The sequence below is a fragment of the Kogia breviceps genome, chromosome 3 (assembly GCF_026419965.1).
Source record: "Kogia breviceps isolate mKogBre1 chromosome 3, mKogBre1 haplotype 1, whole genome shotgun sequence".
NCBI classification, from domain to species: domain Eukaryota; kingdom Metazoa; phylum Chordata; class Mammalia; order Artiodactyla; family Physeteridae; genus Kogia; species Kogia breviceps.
This window is the reverse complement of record NC_081312.1, coordinates 12,729,169-12,752,082: the sequence shown is the minus strand read 5'-3', so window position 1 is coordinate 12,752,082 and position 22,914 is coordinate 12,729,169. Positions and strand designations below refer to the sequence as shown.

At 39.2% G+C, this 22,914-nt stretch overlaps 1 protein-coding gene across 1 annotated transcript in view; it reads right to left on the bottom strand.

Annotated features, from left to right (window-relative positions):
• Positions 1 to 4,051: 4,051 nt before the first annotated feature.
• CATSPERB (cation channel sperm associated auxiliary subunit beta) overlaps positions 4,052 to 22,914 on the bottom strand; it is a 132,066-nt gene continuing 113,203 nt past the window's right edge. The window contains exons 22-26 of the mRNA XM_059056492.2: positions 20,157 to 20,267; positions 13,406 to 13,541; positions 10,187 to 10,287; positions 9,411 to 9,485; positions 4,052 to 4,240 (exon numbers count right to left, since the gene is read on the bottom strand). Of these exons, the coding sequence (XP_058912475.2) occupies positions 4,052 to 4,240; positions 9,411 to 9,485; positions 10,187 to 10,287; positions 13,406 to 13,541; positions 20,157 to 20,267 (612 nt within the window). The remainder of the gene's footprint in view (positions 4,241 to 9,410; positions 9,486 to 10,186; positions 10,288 to 13,405; positions 13,542 to 20,156; positions 20,268 to 22,914) is intronic.

Here is a 22,914-nt window from a genome sequence, read left to right as displayed (position 1 = left end):
ATGGAATGAACTAAAATATATTCATAAAAATGAACTAAGAAACTCCTCGAAGGCAATGACTGTGACTGACTTCTTCAGTTTTCCCTGCAGATACTAAACTAGTGCTGGATGCACAAATGAGTGATTAGTACTTGTTAAAATTGATTTCAGTTTGAGGGCAAATTTGAATATTTTCTATGAGTAGGACAGCAGCCACCTTATTAAGAGGTTTAAATGCATGGGTCCTACTAAAAATGTTGAAGTCAAGGCCTTCCACCTCAAGTGAAAGCTGGAAGATACAGCGGCATTCTAACAGACGCTGGAGTACAATTTTTTTTTTTTTTTTGACATGGAAAAAGTACAGGATCATTGAGAATAGAGCCTGCATTCATTTATTCCCTTGCTCCCACAATCACTCCTTTCAAAGCCATTCAGCTCAGTTATGCTGGGCTGGTGGGACTATACACAAGCAGAAAAAGAGGCATAGAAGGGTCCTCACAAGGTTGTTTACATTTATAATAGGAGCAGGGGACAGCTCCTATTTCTGTTTTCATTGTTAGGAAACCTTAGATCATTTGGCATCTTTTTTCAGACATGCAAACTGAAAGTAAATAATGTCTTTTTTAATCAAAAAATTTTATTGAGTTATAATTAACTTACCACATTTAATTAGTTTCAGGTGTACAACATAGTGATTCTATATTTTTATACATTATGAAATGATCAGTGCAATAAGACCAGTTGCCATCTGTCACCATATAAAGTTGTTACAATACTATTGACTATATTCCCTGTGCTGTACTTTACATCCCCATGGCTTATTTATTTTAGAGCTGGAAGTTTGTACCTCTTAATCCTCTTCACCTATTTCGTTCACTGCCCTCCAGCCCCTCCTCTGTGGCAACCACTAGTCTGTTCTCTGTTAACTATGAGTCTGTTTCTTGTTTTGTTTTCTTTGTTCATTTTTTTTTTTAAGATTCCACATGTAAGTGAAATCATATGGTATTTGTTTTTCTCTGACTTATTTCATTTAGCATAATACCCTCTAGATCCATCCACGTTGACACAAATGACAAGATTTCGTTCTTTTTTATGGCTTACTAGTATTTCAGTGTCTCTGTGTATCACATGTTCTTCATCCATTCATCTACTGATGGATGCTTAGGCTGATTCCATATCTTGGCTATTGTAAATAATGGTGCAATGAACATAGGGGTACATATATCTTTTCTAATTAGTGTTTTCATTTTCTTCAAATAAGTAGCAGAAATAGAATTGCTGAATTGTACAGTAGTTCTATTTTTAGTTTTTTGAGGAATCTCCATACTATTTTCCACAGTGGCTGCATAATTTACATTCCCACCAACAGCACACAAGCGTTGCCTTAAGAGATTCAAATCCATACACAGCCTCAAATATTTTGCACACATCCTACCATGCTCTCCTGTACTACACAACGCTGCTCAATGTTCATTTCCCTGAATTTCTTTCTTCTACTCCTTTGTTACTGATGTATCTCCTGCCTGCATTCTGCTCTGTTTTTGACCTCTCAAAACCTTTATCATCCTTCAAGATTCAATTCAAACATCACTGAACTGCTTCTTCCTCTCTGTTGCAATAACACCTCCTTTTCACTCTGTTACTACGCTGAGCACAAGTGTCTTATAAGAAATTACTTTTTGCAGGCGGAGTCAAGATGCTGTACTAGGAGGATGCAGGATTCGTGTCTCCTCACAACTAGGGCACCTACCACGCACCGGTGGGGGACCACGGACACCTAAGGGGGCAGGAGGAGCCCCCAGTGACTGGGTAGGACGTGGGGTGTGAGGGGGAGTGAAGGGGGAGGAGAAGTGGAGGCAGGATGGGTCTGGTGGCCCTGAGGGGTGGCTGGGGGAGGGGAAGGGATCCCACTCCTGAAGGCGGAACTTGGGGAACCATTGGGAGGGCAGAGGATCAAAAGGTAGCATGGCCAGGTTTCTGCTGCCCACTTGGGCCCCCAGGAACCTGCTGAGATCCTGGGCCTGATCCTCTGCCCACCTAGGCTCCCTCCAGCCACGTGGGTCCTGAGGGAGTGGGAGAGAGGGGAGGGGCAACAAAAGTAAAGGCCGGACCTCCGGGACCTGCACCCCCGAGGTGTGGCCGGGGGAGGGGAGGAGTTTCTACACCCAGCGGGATCCACCCATGGTTAGGGGTCCAGTGGCGATGGGGGAGAACCTGGGGGAGATGGTGGTGGTGGAGGGGTGCAAAGGAACGGAAGGGAACGGGGCCAGTGCCTTCCCTGTCCACTTAGGCACCGGGGAGCCTGTTGGGCTCCCGGGCCTAATCCTGTGCCCTCGGAGCCACCCTCCTGCCATGCAGAGCCCAAGCCCCGCCCCTACGCCCCCACCCAGGGCCCCACCTCTACACTCGGAGTCCCCCTCCAACACAATGGGCCTAAACCCCACCCACACAGCCTCACCCAGGGCCTTACCTCCAAACTCCTGAACTCCACACTCCAGAGGCCGTCCTTTCCAAGTGCTGCCTCTCCCCTTCTGCTCAGGGCCTAAGCAGAGGCCCTGCCCCACGCTTGAATGTCAGCCTGCCTAGGCCCCACCCCACGCGCTAACGTCATCCCCCACCTGCCTAGGTCCCACCCCCCCTAAACCCCGCCCCTGCCTAAGTTCCACACCTGCCTCAATTCCACCCCCATAGCCAAGGCTTTTTTTTTTTTTTTTTCTTTTTTCCTCTTTTAGATTGGGCTTCTGTTTTACCTTGTTGATTCAGTATACGGGCCTCTCACTGCTGTGGCCTCTCCCGCTGCGGAGCACAGGCTCCGGACGCTCAGGCTCAGCGGCCATGGCTCATGGACCCAGCTGCTCCGCGGCACGTGGGATCCTCCCGGACTGGGGCCTGAACCCATGTCCCCTGCATCGGCAGGCGGACTCTCAACCACTGAGCCACCAGGGAAGCCCAATTTCCCTTTTAATTATAATTAAACAGAATGGCTTTCTATCACTTACAACGTAACAACAACAGCTAACACTTAGTATTCACAGAGCCAGGCACTGTTCTGATTACTTTGCATGTATTAGTTCATTTGACCCTCACAACAGCCCTATTAAGTAGATATTAATATTATCCCCATCTTACAGGTGAAAACACTTAGGCACACAGAAATTAAATAATTTGTTCAGGTCACACATCTAGGAAGTGGCAAACCTGGGACGTCTGGCTCCGGAGTCTAACTGTTGGATCTACCTTGCCCACTGTCCTCTCAAAAGAACTTTCATGATACACAGGTACGGCCACGGTTTACAGTTCTCAGAGCTGGGCTCTCCTAGACTGGATGCCTAGCCTCTCCTTATGTTGTCAACAGAAGTCTGAGGCTCCTCCTGAGCTTTTCCAGGAGGGTGTCACTCTCTGATCTCCAAATACATTGGCCATCTTCTGACTACCTGGGGACAGGTGCTCTGAGAGTACATAGAGGTCAATCTTTTGGAATCTACACGTTGCATGTAGTTTTGTAAATAAGTACCTCACCCAGACCCCGTGTTCGTCCAACCCCAAGATGGGGTCACAATTCGTTCTCTTTAGGTGTTACAATCTGGTTTTGAAGTTGCCTCAAGAAACCCAAATGGTTTCATCTTTAATTTCCATGAGGCTCTGAAAGCACACATGGAGCCTCCTTTATCACCTATCTTTCCCTGGCAGGATTGCATTCTACTCATATTCCAATCTGAAAAGGGCAAGGTCCAGAATGGGATCCAGTCAACAAAAGCTGAAGAATATAGAAAACCCATTCCACACAGAGATGGTTATCATTTTGTATTTTTCTAAAAACCTCAAGGAAAATCCTCTATTATAAGTGTTGACATAAGAAATTTTCCATGTATTCAAAATAAGAGAATGGAATGGTAAACATGTTGACAAATAGCAATTTGAGTTAAAATGGTAATTCTATAGTATTTTAGCTAGTTTTTACATTAACATTTAAATATATTTTTTTCTAGGAGTTGTCTAATGAAACTAGGAAATAAAGAGAAAATTATGATTACCATTTGTTCACTATTCAGATTTTCAATCGATGAGCCAGCTACTTAGCAGTAATATTTGTTGAATTCACATTGTTTGTCCTAATCAACTTTTTGCATGTATCCCATGGGTGGATGTTACGTATTTGGAACATAAATGCTATAAAAATTAATCCCCCTAGCAGTACAGCTGCTGCGAGGGCAATAAGAGTGTGTCCTGGAAATGGCAGAGGGGCTTCGTCAACATAAATCTGCAACAGAAAAAGCAAAGTCTTTAAGATTTCTGAACCCAGTAATTCAAAACCCTGAACTTGACATGATTCCCACAGTGGTGGAGACATTGTTACTCATTCAGCAACATTCTGCCCAGACTGATATAGATATTTAGCTTCCACAAAGATTACAAACAGTCTCTTGACAATTGGACAGGTGGTGAATTTCCACATGATACATAGGGAATAGGAATTCGATTTGTATCCTATTCCTTTATCCTATGTCTTTAGTGGCAGAGGTGGGCAGATAGAACACTTACACAGCAGGAAAACATTCTGCGTTCAGTTACAGAGGAACAGGCAGAGTGCTGCGGGAACATGGTTAGAAGTGCCAAACTGCTTAGTTATCAGGTAATGTGCTTCCTGAGCTGGATCTTGAAGAATAAGAGAAGGAGAAGGTACATTCAAGGTAGAGGGAATAAGCATGGGCTCTTCCAAACTATCCTCTCTTTAGAAATCCTCTGTACAAGTGCTGACATTGGGAGATTTCTGTATATTCAAAATGTTTCCTCTGCCTGAATGGCTAATTAATAAAAACAAGTTCCTAGAGGGGAGACAGGATCGTTGACAGAGGCATAGAGTCATTTTTTCTCTGAGAATAGAGGCAAAGATGGGTGCCATAGACATTACAAGTAGAAGTGGGGGCATATGGAGAATAAGGTGGTTCAAGCTTATGTTTTCCCAGTGAAGTAGGAAGGAAGATCATCTTTGGAGGTAGAAGAAAGTAGAGATGAATGAAAATAGGATGGCAGGAATGTGGGAAAATGCCAGGACAAGATAAAGCATTAAAAAGCTGCTTTAGGGTATAGATCAAGTTAAAGGTATCTCCATCCTCCCAGTGACCTAAGGATGTACCTGGTTTTTAAGAAACAGTCCCATAAGCTGTGAATTCTTTTATAATTTCTCTGACATTCATTCTTTCTATTCCACTTTTGTTACCGCTATTGTGAGTTTTAACACCTCACTTTGTATAAATAAGCTCCCCTAACAGCTTTCCATGCTGTCAATCCATGTTGACATAATAACATTGCCAGATTAATCTTTGTAAAACATCAGTCTGTCTATAAAAAATTTTTTAAACAGAGAGATTGCTTCATTTGTGATGAGAAGAATCTTGACTATATAGAACTGGTACCAGAAATGGAGTATTGTAAGCAACGGAATTTAGAAGGTGGATCTGGCCAAGTGGTGTGGAAAGCAGTGAGAAACTGTGCTTTCCAATCTGGGAAGATAATTATCTTCATGGTAATTGACCAGCTGGTTTAACCATGTCCTATTGTACTTGGAGGCTCAGACAATGTGCCCAATGCTACTGGAATTATTGGGGATTTGATAGACAAATATTACATATTGGATATGATACGCTACTTGTGTTTTTCAATATGGTGCTACAAGATACCAAAAATCCTTCTTTTAAAGATGGCCCATCAGAGGAGGTTGGATAATTAGCTTTGTAAGAATGATCTAATCTGTTTGTGGTAAATGAGAGAGACAATTGTGCGCTACATGTAATCTAAAAACTGAATTTTCTTTTCTATGTTAAAGTTAGGAAGACCCAGAGGAAACCACCCATTGTAACCATAATCTATCTTTTTCTCTGTTCTGCTTCCTCAGTGTTGGATAACTCCCTCCATAGTCCCAACAGTCCTTATGGCTGACAGTAGCTCCTGGGGCTGCAAACTTCCTTGTTCAAAGTCATTAAGAAAGAGCAAGTCCATGTCCCAGAACATTGAGCAAAAGTCCTGTGATTCACTCTGACTGGGCAGGTGTAGATCATGTGCTCATCCCTGAACACCCCTTTTCAAAATGTTTAATAGTTTCTCATTGTTGACAGGAATGTTCCAAAGTTCTCATTCGGACATTCAAGGTCACCCACGATGGGACCCTAACCTACCCACTTTCTTATATATAACCTTACATTCCAGCCAAAAGGATCTACTATTGAAGAGATTGCTTTTTGACTTCCTATATCTGTGTCTTTGCTGCTGTTATTCTTTCCACCCAGAATGCCATCCTTACCCATTTCTGCCTAAAGCAAAATTTCAGTCACCTTATCAGAAAATATAAAAATTTCACTTGCTTAAGTCATCTATTATATTTCTAAGAGTAGAAACCTCTATCACCTGTGAATCCTGTATTCTCCAGCTAAACTGCTATGTCTAAAGTTCTTGAAAACAGTTTTTTCTTTAAATGTTTCCCTCCCAATCTTCTATGATTATCTAAATATTCCATGCCATGTCTAAAAAAAAGTTGAACCCCACAATCATAAAAGAGTATGTTCTAGACACAATGTCTTTTTATCATAAAAATACTTCAATTTGTGCTTCTTTAATGCAAAGAATTCATTTAACCAGAGTGCAATTATCAAAACCAGGATATTAACTCTGAGACAATGCTATTATCTAATCTCCAGATTTTACTCAAATTTTATCAATGATTCCAATAATGTCCTTTAGGATGAGAGAAAATCGAAGATCATGCTTTGCATTCCATTATTTCAGGATACTTGCAAAAGTAAATTTCAGGAATCTTTGTCTTTTTCTATTGTTTCTTAATGATTCTCTTCCTTTATTAACTATGCAATCACTTCCAATTTTTCTTTTATTCATTTTTGTGGTTCTTCCTTCGTTCCTGAAGCTTTGTTTCTCTCTGTTGACACTTCTTTTTAGCCTGAAGAACTTCCTTAGGCATTTTTTCAGAGAAGTTCTGCCTACAGTGGATTATCTTATTTTTCCTTCATCTGAAAATGACCTTTATTTCCCCCTCATTCCTCAAGGATATTTTCACTAGCTATAGAGTTCTGAGTTGACAGTCCTTCTTCCCTACACTACAACTGTCCCAAGTACATTAAGGATGTTGTACACCTTTCTTCTTCTGTGGTTTCTTTTTTTTTTTTTTTTTTTGTGGTACGCGGGCCTCTCACTATTGTGGCCTCTCCCGTTGCGGAGCACAGGCTCCAGACGCGCAGGCTCAGCGGCCATGGCTCACGGGCCCAGCCGCTCCGCAGCATGTGGGATCTTCCCGGACCGGGGCACGAACCCACGTCCCCTGCATCGGCAGGCGGACTCCCAACCACTGCGCCACCAGGGAAGCCCTCTTCTGTGGTTTCTGATGAGAGATCAGCAGTCATTCAAATTGTTGTTCACCTACATGTAGTGTTTTTCTCTGGCTGCTTTCATGATTTTTCTTTGCCTTTGAGTTTTAGTAGTTTGATTATGATTCAGGCATTCAGGTGTAGTGTTTAGGCATGATTTTTTCAAGTTCATCTTGTTTGGGATTCATTAAGCTTCTTGAATTTGTCAATTTTGTGTTCACCAAATTTAGGACATTTTCAGCCTTAATTTCTTCAGCTTTTTTTTCTTTTTTTCCCTGTACTAATCTCTTTTTTCCTCTCCTTCATGGACTCTGGTGACATAAATGTCAGACCTTTTGATACTGTCGCATAGATCCTTGAGGCTATTCTTTTTAAAATCTTTTTTCTTCAGGTTGAATTTTTACTGATTTATTTTCAAATTCACTGATTCTTTTCTCTGCAATACCCATTCTGCTATTGAGTCCATCCAGTGATTTTAAAATTTTAAATATTTGTACTTTTCAGTTCTAAAATTTCCATTGGGTTTTTTTTTTTTTAATAGCTTCTATTTCTCTGCTGAGAATTTCTTCCTTTCCCTTTCCATTCATTTCAGAAGTGCTTGCCTTTACCTAGAGCATGGTTATAATAGCTGGTTTAAAATATCTGTCTTGATAACTCCATTTGCTGTCATTTGCTGATTGTCTTTTCTTTCCCTGAATTGCTTATATTTTCTTAATTCTTGGTATACTGAGTAGCTTTGGATTGTATCCTGGATATTTAAGCTATTATGTTTAGACACAATGGGTCCTGTTAAAAATTCTCTGGAAAATGTTCAAGCTTTTGTTTGTTTGTTTCAGCAGTCAATCACACTGGTTGCATTCAGATCACAAGTAATGCCTTACTGTCTGTGGGTATGGCTCCAATGTCTGCTCAGTTTTCAAAAAAAGCCTTAGCTATGCTATCATGTCTTCCTGTCTCCTTTGCCACTTAGGGGAACTTAAGTGGGTGTTTATATTGTTGTTTTGTTTTGAAGCCTTTGCTAAGCTTCTTTAGTGTGTTCTATTCGTGTGCTGCTTGGTACTTGCGCTAGTACATATACACAATTAGGAATCTCCTCCTCCAGCTCTCTTCTCTTAGGGACTTCCCCTGCACTCTCTACTCCTAGAGGGCCTTTGTCTTAGTCCTCTGGGAAGAAAGCTGGGATTCATTGGAGTTTTAGCCTTCTGTACTACTATGCTGTTCCATGAAACTGGGGCTGACCTTGGGACAAAGAGATGAGAAAAAAGAGAGAAAAATAATGGGGGTTTTCTCTCATGCTCCTCATATGACAGATGCTTCTTTTCCTAGATCTAGTGGGATGGATTTTCTCTCAGGGTCTTAGATGTCTGCACTGCTGCCATGGCACCCATCACCACAGTTGTGCAGATTCATTACTGAGGCAGGGCCAGGATAGAAAAAGGAAAAAAGGGAGAGTAAGAGATTTTGTTTTTGATAATGTGGTACCAGTATTTGACAATGAATGAGCCATTAATCAATTTAATCAAATCCTTATTCCTTCCCACCCACCACAGGCAGCAGATATCATTACATGAATAAACAAAAATGAGTCATTGAACAGCATAGGGTGATTTGGAGAGACTGACTTTGGTTTCCAATTCTTTTGGATCTTGACGGCTTTGGGAGTATTTAAGACTCTACCGTTACAATGCAAATAACCAAAGGGAGGATAATACTGGAAACTAAAGTGTTACAGACATAGGTCTCTGTGGGGAGTTGGGGTGGTGGTGTCAGAAAACCAAGCTAAATATGGAAGATGGAGAGGGAACAAAAACAAATACAGGCACTTATTAAAATTTTCCCAGCATTAATTGGTCCTGCAACCTATCAAGGGCCCTAACTTCATCACTGCTGATAATGTCACCACCAGTCTCCAGGATCCCCCATCTCCAGGCCTTGTCTATCATACAAATTCTGCCATTTTTTTCTCTTAAGTGTCTCCTGGACGGATGCCTGTCATATTACGTCCCCAGCCATCACTCCCTTGGATACCACTGGATACCTGTGCCTTCACTATACCTGAAATTCTTCACCTAAGTTACAAAAGGAGACCCCCGGAACAACAGACACTCTGAAGTGAAAGAGCTCAGAGCCCTGTGGAAGAAACACACCAGGCATTAGCAACATTGACATGTAAGTTCCTTTAAGTAAAAATATACACTGGGGCCACTTTCCCTACAGATTTTGCATAGAAAAATTCCAACCTCTTTTCTAAGGTTCTTGGGCATATACTTCATGTATCAAAATAAAAATGGAGGGAGAAGGACAGGAGTTAGAAACAGAGGGATTCGATAGCTGACACTTTTTTCTTTTTGAATGAAGAAACAGAAACATAAAATCTAACATGGCCTTGATGAGTACTTTGGGCTAATCCACATATTCATGGTTTTGAGATGTTCCCTAACTTTTATTGGCTTTCACAACAATCACCTAGATTATGTCAGCTTGATGTGTTCTTAGGGGCAGCTGAACCCAGAAGACATGTGTCTGTACATGTCCAGGTGAAGAATACTGAGCCCATTTCCCCCTAACTTTTGGAAACACCTTTTCTGCTCCACCTTGATAATCTATTAGTCTTGCATTTTAGCTCAAAAAATGGTAAGTTAATGTTAAATTCAACATTCAGATATCTTTAGAAATATTATAATAGCATCAAGGGAAATGGAGGAAAAATAAGCTCCAAATAGTGATGCTATTTCCACCATTCATGGATACCTATCCTTTAAAACTAAAACCAAAGCATACAGGTTTTATCTGAACTCAAAACAGGAAAAATAAAAATGCTGTCAACTTACCTTTATACTTAGGTTGAGGCCTAAAGGATTATACACTGGAGCATGAAGAATGGATTCTAAGTAGTCTTTCATTTTTTTTACATTTTCTGGCACAGTGTGTTCTAAAATTACACAAAGTATATTTTAAGCACATGTATGCTATTTTCTCATTCTGTGTAAAGCTTCTTACATACAGTAAGGTACAATGAGAGATTCCACTCTATAACATGGCTAAATTATACAGAATTTTAGCTCTGCTTGACTCTGTGGAGAATATATTTAGGGGAAATTAGGCCTAGCATCTGACACTGCATCTTCTCAGGGCATCGTCAGGAAGGATGACCTCTTACCACCTTAATTCAGGCTGACCTTTCTTTCCTGCCCTATGCTTTTTTTTTTTTTTTTGCGGTATGCGGGCCTCTCACTGTTGTGGCCTCTCCCATTGCGGAGCACAGGCTCCGGACGCGCAGGCCCAGCGGCCATGGCTCACGGGACCAGCCGCTCCGCGGCACGTGGGATCTTCCCGGACCAGGGCACGAACCCGTGTCTCCTGCATCGGCAGGCGGACTCTCAACCACTGCGCCACCAGGGAAGCCCCTGCCCTATGCTTATGACTATCCTGACCTGCAGATATTTTGGGTATTTGGCTCAGGGCTACCTTAGCAGTTGGTAAATGATTTCCAGTAAGGTAGCAGAGAAGTTCCACAATAAGATCACTTAAATCTTTTCTGAAAGAAGTGATCAGTTACTCCTATCTTCTTGTAATTCTTTCTAAAACCAGACATGTAGTGTGGGGGTTAGAAATTGCAGTGGTGTAAAGGTACATGGGATCTAAAGGGGTAAAAAAAAGCTCCAACTGTAGCATTTGCCAATTTTCAGGGTGTGAATTTTTTCTTAATAAAAAAAGTTTTTTTAATTGAAGTATAGTTGATTTACAATGTTATGTTAGTTTCTGATATATAGCAAAGTAATTCAGTTATATATATATTTTTATATATAAATTATTTTTCATATTCTTTTCTAAGTTATTATAGGATATTGAGTATAGTTCCCTGTGCTATACAGTAGGACTTGTTATTTATTTATTTATTTTGTATACAGTAGTGTGTATCTGCTAATCTCAAACTCCTAATTTATCCCTCTCCCACCTCCTTTCCCCTTTGGTGACCATAAATTTATTTTCTATGTCTGTGGGTCTGTTTCTGTTTTGTAAATAAGTTCATTTGTGTCATATTCTAGATTCCACACATAAGTGATATCATATGATATTTGTCTTTTTCTTACTTTGCTTAGTATGATAATATCTAGGTCCATCCACATTGCTGCAAATGGCATTATTTCATTCTTTTTTATAGCTGAGTAATAGTCAATTGTGTGTGTATATATATATGTGTGTGTGTGTGTGTGTGTATGTGCGTGTGTGTGTGTATGTCACATCTTCTTTAACCATTCATCCGTCTGTGGACATTTAGCTTGCTTCCATGTCTTGGCTATTGCAAATAGTGCTGCTATGAAAACAGGGGTGCATGTATTATTATTATTTATTTATTTATCTTTTTTTTTTTGCAGTACGCGGGCCTCTCACTGTTGTGGCGTCTCCCATTGTGGAGCACAGGCTCCGGACACGCAGGCTCAGCGGCCATGGCTCACGGGCCGAGCCGCTCCACGGCATGTGGGATCTTCCCGGACCGGGGCACGAACCCGTGTCCCCTGCATTGGCAGGCGGGCTCTCAACCACTGCACCACCAGGGAAGCCCGCATGTATCTTTTTGAATTATAGTTTTGTTGGGCTACATGCCCAAGAATGGGATTGCTGGGTCATATGGTAGTTCTATTTTTAGATTTTTAAGGAACCTCCATACTGTTCTCCATAGTGGCTGCACCAATTTTCATTCCCATCAACAGTGTAGGAGGGTTCCCTTTTCTCCATACAGGATGTGAATATCATCATGGCTAATTTTAAGCAACGAATGGTTTAACAATCAGTATGCCATATGCTTGAATATTTAACAATCAGTTCTCCAAAAGAACAGGCTCCAGCACACCACAGAAAATGAGGAAGTTAGTTAAAGCAAAATATTTACTAATTCTCTTTGCTCAACTTTTCAATTCAAAAATGCATATGTTGGGCTTCCCTGGTGGCACAGTGGTTGAGAGTCCGCCTGCCGATGCAGGGGACACGGGTTCGTGCCCCGGTCCGGGAAGATCCCACGTGCCGCGGGAGCGGCTGGGCCCGTGAGCCATGGCCGCTGAGCCTGCGCGTCCGGAGCCTGTGCTCCACAACGGGAGAGGCCACAACAGTGAGAGGCCTGTGTACGGAAAAAAAGCATATGTTGGGCAGAGTAAGACTCTCACTGAATACCAAATGTCTGGATGTTTGATAACATTTGGAAATTTCATTTAACTTTATCTATTGATCTATCAATCTATCTACCTATTGATCTCCTTAAAAGTGTGCATTCGTGAACAAACACAAATGTGCAACAAAAAAGTATATATTTGAGGTAAAATTGAATTGTGGTAGATTTCATTTTACTTATTTAGAAATACTTCTGCATCCTTTCAATTATTTTACCATAAAATATTTAAGAAACTTTTCTCATATAGTTAGAAGATAGATCCTGTAGATAATCTGGCAACACATTTTATATCTTCCTCCATAACATTGCAAAAGCAATGAAAGGAGACACCAGACCAACGTGTAGCACAAATTCAATCATTTTTGCTGCTAATCTACATAATGGCTCTGAGTCCAGGTCACTGAAAGTGATGATGAAATAAGTGTGAGACACACAGACGTAGAAAACAAACTTATGGTTACCAAAGGGGAAGCAGGCGGTGAGGGGATCAATTAGAAGGTGGGGATTAACATATACAGAGTACTATATATAAAATAGATAACCAACAAGGACCTACTGTATAGCACAGGGAACTCTACTCAATATTTTTTAACAACTTATAAGGGAAAAGAATCTGAAAAAGAATGAATATATTTATATATATATACTTGAATCACTGTGCTGTACACCTGAAACTAACACACTATTGTAAATCACCTATACTTAAAAAAAAAAAAAAAAAGAAGTGTGGGCAGCATGAACAGCAACATGACAACTGATTCCACTTCTTTTCCAAAGAACTCTCAGCTGTCTTTTGTGTAAACAGTTTTGTAAACCACTTCTCTACATAATAACAACAGTACACATAGCTGTAATAATTGTAGAAGAAAGCAAACCTTACTTAGGTTCCAGTTTTCCCTGTTATTCACTTCCGTCACAGTAACCAGGTATGGAGTTTCCACAGGGATATGTCCATCCTCACTGTAAATTTTCAAAGAAATTGGATATTGTGTAACCGGAAACTTAAAACGAGGAACCTAAAATGCAAATGCCAAGAATGAATGTAAATTTGGAAAATTCAATATTAACTCTTCATTTCCTGGTAAAGAATGAATAGATGTATTCCCAAGAATTTGTTTATTCTATATGAAATGTGCTTCTGAGGGTTTCTGCCTTCTCAGAGCATTAAAAAAATCTGTCTTATAGTAGAATCGCTGTGAACTCTAAAAGTTGTGCACAAAGACTGTGGTAACAAAACTCATGCTTTTCTGTCAGCCTTTTTTCACAGGAATTTGCTATTATGGTGTCTACACATTTTCAGCCAACCCATATACCCTAAGATACTGCATGAATTGGGTCTTGCCCAAATCCCTTAACAGCTCTCTCCCTGCCAGTCATCATCTTTTTTAAAAAAAATTTTATTTAATTTTATTTATTTTTTATACAGCAGGTTCTTATTAGTCATCCATTTTATACACATCAGTGTATACATGTCAATCCCAATCTCCCAATTCATCCCACCGTCACCAGCCCCCCTCGCCACTTTCCCCCCTTGGGGTCCATACGTTTGTTTTCTACATCTGTGTCTCAATTTCTGCCCTGCAAACCGGTTCATCTGTACCATTCTTCTAGGTTCCACATATTTGTGTTAATATACGATATTTATTTTCTGACTTACTTCACTCCGTATGACAGTCTCTAGATCCATCCATGTCTCTACAAATGACCCAATTTCGTTCCTTCTTATGGCTGAGTAATATTCCATTGTATATATGTACCACACCTTCTTTATCCATTCATCTGTCAACGGGCATTTACATTGTTTCCATGTCCTGGCTATTGTAAATAGTGCTGCAATGAACATTGGGGTGCATGTATCTTTCTGAATTATGGTTTTCTCTGGGTATATGCCCAGTAGTGGGATTGCTGGGTCAATATGGTAATTCTATTTTTAGTTTCTTAAGGAATCTCCATACTGTTCTCCATAGTGGCCCTATCAATTTACATTCCCACCAACAGTGCAAGAGGGTTCCCTTTACTCCACACCCTCTCCAGCATTTGTTGTTTGTAGATTTTAGGATGATGCCCATTCTAACTGGTGTGAGGTGATACCTCATTGTAGTTTTGATTTGCATTTCTCTAATAATTAGTGAAGTTGAGCAGCTTTTCATGTGCTTTTCGGCCATCTCTATGTCTTCTTTGGAGAAATGTCTATTTAGGTCTTCTGCCCATTTCTGGGCTGGGTTCTTTGTTTTTTTAAATATTGAGCTGCATGAGCTGTTTATATATTTTGGAGATTAATCCTTTGTCTGTTGATTCATTTGCAAATATTTTCTCGGATTCTGAGGGTTGCCTTTTCGTCTTGTTTATGGTTTCCTTTGCTGTGCAAAAGCTTTTAAGTTTCATTAGATCCCATTTGTTTATTTTTGTTTTTACTTCCATTACTCTAGGAGGTGAGTCAAAAAAGATCTTGCTGTGATTTATGTCAAAGACTGTTCTTCCTATGTTTTCCTCTAAGAGTTTTATAGTGTCTGGTCTTACATTTAGGTCTCTAATCCATTTGGAGTTTATTTTTGTGTATGGTGATAGAGAGTGTTCTAATTTCATTCTTTTACATGTAGCTGTCTAGTTTTTCCAGCACCACTTATTGAAGAGACTGTCTTTTCTCCATTGTATATCCTTGCCTACTTTGTCATAGATTAGTTGACCATAGGTGCGTGGGTTTATCTCTGGGCTTTCTATCCTGTTCCATTGATCTATATTTCTGTTTTTGTGCCAGTACCATATTGTCTTGATTACTGTAGCTTTGTAGTATAGTCTGAAGTCAGGGAGTCTGATTCCTCGAGCTCTGCTTTTTTCCCTCAAGACTGCTTTGGCTATTTGGGGTCTTTTGTGTCTCCATACAAATTTTAAGTTTTTTTGTTCTAGTTCTGTTAAAAAATACAAATTTTAAGATTTTTTTTCTAGTTCCATTGGTAATTTGATAGGGATTGCATTGAATCTGTAGATTGCTTTGGGTAGTACAGTCATTTTCACAATATTAATTCTTTCAATCCAAGAACATGGTATATCTCTCCATCTGTTGGTATCATCTGTAGTTTCTTTCATCAGTGTTTTATAGTTTTCTGCATACAGGTCTTTTGTCTCCCTAGGTAGGTTTATCCCTAGGTATTTTATTCTTTTTGTTGCAATGGTAAATGGGAGTGTTTCCTTAACTTCTCTTTCAGGTTTTTCATCATTAGTATATAGGAATGCAAGAGATTTTTGTGCATTAATTTTGTATCCTGCAACTTTACCAAATTCATTGATAAGCACTGGTAGCTTTCTGGTGGCATCTTTAGGATTCTCTATGTATAGTATCTTATCATCTGCAAACAGTGACAGTATTACTTCTTCTTTTCCAGTTTGTATTCCTTTTATTTCTTTTTCTTCTCTGATTGCTGTGGCTAAGACTTCTAAAACTATGTTGAATAATAGTGGTGAGAGTGGACATCCTTGTCTTGTGCCTGATCTTAGAGGAAATGCTTTCAGTTTTTCACAATTGAGAATGATGTTGGCTGTGGGTTTGTTGTATATGGCCTTTAGTATGTTGAGGTAGGTTCCCTCTATGCCTACTTTCTGGAGAGTATTTTTTTTTTTATTATAAATGGGTGTTGAATTTTGTCAAAAGCTATTTCTGCATCTCTTGAGATGATCATATGGGTTTTATTGTTCAATATGTTAATATGGTGTATCACATTGATTGATTTGCATATATTAAAGAATCCTTGCATCCCTGGGATAAATCCCACTTGATCATGGTGTATGATCCTTTCAATGTGTTGTTGGATTCTGTTTGCTAGTATTTTGTTGAGGATATTTGCATCTATATTCATCAGTGATATTTGTCTGTAATTTTCTTTTTTTGTGTATCTTTGTCTGGTTTTGGTATCAGGGTGATGGTGGCCTCATAGAATGAGTTTGGGAGTGTTCCTTCCTCTGCAATTTTTTGGAAGAGTTTGAGAAGGATGGGTGTTAGCTCTTCTCTAAATGTTTGATAGAATTCATCTGTGAAGCCATCTGGTCTGGGACTTTTATTTGCTGGAAAATTTTAATCACAGTTTCAATTTCATTACTTGTGATTGGTCTGTTCATATTTTCTGTTTCTTTCTGGTTCAGTCTTGGAAGGTTATACCTTTCTAAGAATTTGTCCATTTCTTCCAGGTTGTCCATTTTACTGGCATAGAGTTGCTTGTAGTAGTCTCTTAGGGTGCTTTGTATTTCTGCGGTGCCTGATGTAACTTCTCCTTTTTCATTTCTAATTTTATTGATTTGAGTCCTCTCCCTCTTTTTTCCTGATGAATCTGACTAACAGTTTATCAATTTTGTTTATCTTCTCAAAGAACCAGCTTTTAGTTTTATTGATCTTTGCTATTGTTTTCTTTGTTTCTATTTCATTTATTTCTGCTCTGTTCTTTATGATTTTTTTCCGTCTGGTAACTTTGGGTTTTGTTTGTTCTTCTTTCTCTAGTTCCTTTAGATATAAGTTTAGATTGCTTACTTGAGATTTTTCTTGTTTCTTGAGGTAGGCTTTTAGAGCTATAAACTTCCCTCTTAGAACTGCTTTTGCTGCATCCCATAGGTTTTGGAATGTCGTGTTTTCATTGTCATTTCTCTCTAGGTATTTTTTTTTCTTTTGCTGTACACGGGCCTCTCACTGTTGTGGCCTCTCCTGTTGTGGAGCACAAGCTCCGGACGTGCAGGCTCAGCGGCCATGGCTCACAGGCCCAGCCACTCCATGGAATGCGTGACCCTCCCGGACCAGGGCATGAACTCGTGTCCCCTGCACTGGCAGGCAGACCCTCAACCACTGCACCACCAGGGAAGCCCTGTCTCTAGGTATTTTTTAACTTCCTCTTTGATTTCTTCAGTGATCTCTTGGTTATTTAGTAATGTATTGTTTAGCCTCCATGTGTTTGTGTATTTTCTGTTTTTTTCCCCTGTAATTGATTTCTAATCTCATAGCGTTGTGGTCAGAAAAGATGCTTGATACGACTTCAATTTTCTTAAATTTACTGAGGCTTGATTTGTGACCCAAGATGTGATCTATCCTGGAGAATGTTCCATGCACACTTGAGAAGAAAGTGTAACCTGCTGTTTGGGGATGGAATGTCCTATAAATATCAATTAACTCTATCTCGTCTATTGTGTCATTTAAAGCTTGTGTTTCTTTAGTAATTTTCTGTTTGGATGATCTGTCCATTGGTGTAGGTGAGGTGTTAAAATCCCCCACTATTACTGTGTTATTGTTGATTTCCTCTCTTAGAGCTGTTAGCAGTTGCCTTATGTATTGAGGTGCTCCTATGTTGGGTACATACATATTTATAATTGTTATATCTTCTTCTTGGATTGATCCCTTGATCATTATGTAGTGTCCTTCCTTGTCTCTTGTAACATTCTTCATTTTAAAGTCTGTTTTACCTGATATGAGAATTGCTACTCCAGCTTTCTTTTGATTTCCATTTGCATGGAATATCTTTTTCCATTCCCTCACTTTCAGTCTGTATGTGTCCCTAGGTCTGAAGTGGGTCTCTTGTAGACAGCACATAGATGGGTCTTGTTTTTGTATCCATTCAACAAGACTGTGTCTTTTGGTTGGAGCATTTAATCCATTCACGTTTAAGGTAATTATCAATATGTATGTTCCTATGTCCATTTTCTTAATTGTTTGGGTTTGTTTTTGTAGGTCCTTTTCTTCTCTTGTGTTTCCCACTTAGGGAAGTTCCTTTAGAATTTGTTGTAGAGCTGGTTTGGTGGTGCTGAATTCTCTTAGCTTTTGCTTGTCTGTAAAGCTTTTGATTTCTCCATTGAATCTGAATGAGATCCTTGCCAGTAGAGTAATCTTGGTTGTAGGTTCTTCCCTTTCATCACTTTAAGTATATCATGCTACTCCCTTCTGGCTTGTAGAGTTTCAGCTGAGCAATCAGCTGCTAACCTTATGGGCATTCCCTTGTATGTTATTTGTTGTTTTTCCCTTGCTGCTTTCAATAATTTTTCTTTGCCTTTAATTTTTGCCAGTTTGATTACTATGTGTCTCGGCGTGTTTCTCCTTGGGTTTATCCTATATGGGACTCACTGCATTTCCTGGACTTGGGTGGCTATTTCCTTTCCCATGTTAGGGAATTTTTTGACTATAATCTCTTCAAATATTTTCTTGGGTCCTTTCTCTCTCTCTTCACCTTCTTGGACCCCTATAATGAGAATATTGTTGCATTTAATGTTGTCCCAGAGGTCTCTTAGGCTGTCTTCATTTCTTTTCATTCTTTTCTCTTTATTCTGTTCCACAGCAGTGAATTCTACCATTCTGTCCTCCAGGTCACTTATCCGTTCTTCTGCCTCAGTTATTCTGCTATTGATTCCTTCTAGTGTATTTTTCATTTCAGTTATTGTATTGTTCATCTCTGTTTGTTCTTTAATTCTTCTAGGTCTTTTAAAACATTTCTTGCATCTTCTAGATCTTTGCCTCCATTCTTTTTCCGAGGTCCTGGATCATCTTCACTATCATTCTGAATTCTTTTTCTGGAAGGTTGCCTATCTCCACTTCATTTAGTTGTTTTTCTGGGGTTTTATCTCGTTCCTTCATCTGATACATAGACCTCTGTCTTTTCATCTTGTCTATCTTTCTGTGAATGTGGTTTTTGTTCCACAGTCTGCAGGATTGTAGTTCTTCTTGCTTCTGCTGGCTGCCCTCCCAGTCATGATCTTTCAACCACACTCATTAAAATCAGGCTCTGGAGTTCAGATCTAGCTCCATCACATATTAATGATGTGGTCTTTTGCAAATTACCAGGCTTCTCTGTGCCTCAAATGAAATGAGACAAGTTATGGAGATGCCTTAGAGCAGTACATGGTAGACAGTAAATTCTCAAGAAATACTGGATTCAACAAGGGTGGAATTGTGGAGGTATACAATAGCAACCCTCATAGTTTATTGACTGCTAACTCTATGCCCAATATTATAGTAAGCGATTTTATCCTTGTATAAAATCATTTAAAATAATGCCATATACAGTCCAACAAGACCTTTGAAATAGGTCTACTTGAAAGTTATACCAAGTGCACAGGTAAGTCAGCTAATGTAGACACCAACATCAACTTGATACATGTCTTAATGTTTGGAGCCTAACAGAGGGAAGTATTTGACACAGAACCCATTCTCTTAACCAACATATTATACTGTCTTCTATTTTGTCACTAGTACCTTGAGCTTTAAGTTCTATATTCTCAGAACCTGATACATGCTTGAGAGTCAATACTTTTAAAAATGAATCAATAGTCACCATAATCTAGTGTAACGTTTGACAGGTTATACATTGTTTTCACATAGATAGAAGCATGTGTGTGTGTGTGTGTGTGTGTGTGTGTGTGTGTATCTTTATAAGAACCTGTGAAATGAACAAGGCAATGCAGATATTCTATTCTACAGATGAGGTTAATTACCGTTTCTGGGGACATTTAAATTCAAATATTTTTAGCTCTATGTCGTATTTAATTCTATGTCATAATAAAACTGTATTTCTATGTCTTAGTTTTCATGTTTAACCAAAATGTGCATTTCAAAATCTTATTAATATGAAAATACTCTGTCTTCAGGAAATTAAAGATTATCTTACCTTTTCTCTGCAATCTGAGAAAGCAACAGCATGTGAAAACTTCTGATCATTTGTGCAATTACATTCCTCCCGAGTAGACACATTTGCACACTGTTTGAATTTACCAGATTTCTGCAAATAGAATTAAAATAGGTTGACGTGCTTTTTTTTGGTGGCAGGATTTATGCAAACTGAGTAAATGTGCAATAAATATTTGTTGCCTGAATGAATAAAATCCCCGAGAAGTTAAAAAGGGAAAAAAATCCATTAATAATAAGGTAAAAGCACAGTATTTCTGAATTTTGTCTCCTTGCTTGGAATGAATCCAAGTATCACTCAGCTGCTTGCCAGTTTACCTCAGGGCAGTTGATAGTCAACATGGATGGGACCCAGAAAGCCTGTGCCTTTCTGAATGCAGTAATTAAGATGTCCATCTCCATCACTGGCATGGAAACTGAGACCTAAAAGAACAGACTTGATATGATGGGCTGCCGACTAGATACTCTCCAAACCTACTATTTTGTACTTATCTCTCCTCATAGCAGTCACTAAGGCTGTTTAAAATCTCCACTATAACCATCCACTTGTCATTCATTTTTTCATTTGATCACTCTTGCTTGGTTTATTGGTTTATTAGTTTTTATTCATTTTTATTGGTTTATTCATTTTTTCAAAGAAATGGCTTTTGATTTTGATAATCAACTCTATTTCTAAAAACGTTATTCTTCCTTCTACTTCTTTTACGATTACCATTCTCGTCCTCATTGCTTCTTTCTTTCTTCTTTTTAATGAGATAACATTTACCATTTTCAAGTGTACAATGCAGTGGGTTTTAGTATACTCACAATGTTATTCAGTCATCACCACTATCTAATTTCAGAACTAATTTGCTGCTTAGTTAGGTTCATTCAGCTCTTCCAATCTTTTGAGCTGTTTCACGATTACATTTTTAATTTCTGACATCTTTTTTTTGTGTGTGATGTCTGTCTCCAATTTTTTTTCATGGTTGCAATATGACCTAAGCTGTTCTGAATAATTATTTTGCTTATTCTAAAGTTTGCTTGTATTTATGATACTGTTTTCCAAGGCATGAGTTTTTTAGTTGTTCAGATTTATGCTTCTTTTTTATTGTGGAAGTTTTCTTCAAATATTTGGTGTTTTACAGTTGTCTGCTTATCCTTGGAGAGTCTAACTGCCAACTCTGTATCTGGAATGACATCACACATGATTGTCTAGTAAGGGGATGATGTCAGCATAACAAGAAGTCACAGTGTTGGTTCAGATGTACTTTTTTCCCAGCTGTTATATTTTGAGGTGATCAGAGGCAGAATTACATAAATTTTGAGTAGTCTGCTCCACTAGATGATGCTATTTAATTTGTATAACTTTTAAAGCTTATTCTCCCCCATTAAAGATCCACGAAGATGTCATGTTTATCTTGTTCACTGTTGTCTCCTCCAGAGAATATCTGTTTGTACAGTGTCTGATAACTCTGGAAATGCTGAAATTAACATTTGTTGAATGTATAAAAGGTGCCCCCCCAAACCTGTTATTTACTTATATGTAAATTAGATACATTTCCTATTCAACTCCCAAGAAAATCCAGAAGACAAAAAAAGCCAAATGAAGGATTTCCATGTAAATATATTAAACTCATATTTCAATAGATGAGGCTTGCATCTAGTGACATATCAGAATTTATCTTTGGAAGAAACTGCAATTGAAGAATTCAGAATTTGAGTTGCTCATTGCCTGGAGCAGAGCTGCTTACCCTGAAATCCAAGATTCAACAAGAAGTCAACCTCGTGTGTGTGTGTGTGTGTGTGTGTGTGTGTGTAATCATATGTGTATAAATGTGTATTATTCGTTTGTTGAACAATTTTTAAGCACCCCCTATGTTGGGCACTTTTCTGAGTACTAAAGATATTGTAGAGAATAAAATAGATTTTAGAAAACCCAACAATAACCCTGCTTTATGTAGCTTACCTTTTGATGAAATACAATAAATAAATGGGTAAAATATGTAAAATTGTAAAAGTGCAGTGAAGAAAAATAAGGCAGGGAAGGGGGACAGGAGTGGGCATCAGTGGAGGTGGAGGTTACAATTCTAAATAGAGTGGCCAAGGAAGGTCTCACAATGATGGTGACATTTAAGCAAAAATCTGAAGATGGTGATGGAATGCGCTATGTGATATCTGGCAGAAGTCCATTCCAGACAGGGGAAATTTTTGAAACTTAAAAGACCCTGAGGTGGAAATATGTCTGGTATACTTGAAGAACAGCAAGGAGGCCAATGTGTGTAGAACAGAGTGACCTGCGGGAAATCAGGTCATATGTGAAGCCAAGGCTGAACCACAGAGGACCTTATAAACCATTTTAAGAATTTGGCTTTTACTCTGAATAAGATGGGAAGATGATGAAGAATTTTGAACAAAAGAAACAACCATTTTCTGTCTTTGTGTGTGTGTATGTTCATGAATGGATATGAATGTCTGCTTGTCCATTTGTATATGCAGTTAGGTGCGTTTTTCTCAAGAGAGATATTACAGTCATCTGTGAGGTTTCCTTGGGAAGCCACCCCATGATGTACTTTTCTTTTTTTAAAAAAAGTATTTATTTATTTTGGCTGCACCGGGTCTTTTTTTTTTTTTTTTTTTTTTTTTTTTTTCAGTACACGGGCCTCTCACTGTTGTGGCCTCTCCTGTTGCTGAGCACAGGCTCCGGATGCGCAGGTTCAGCGGCCATGGCTCACAGGCCTAGCTGCTCCACAGCATGTGGG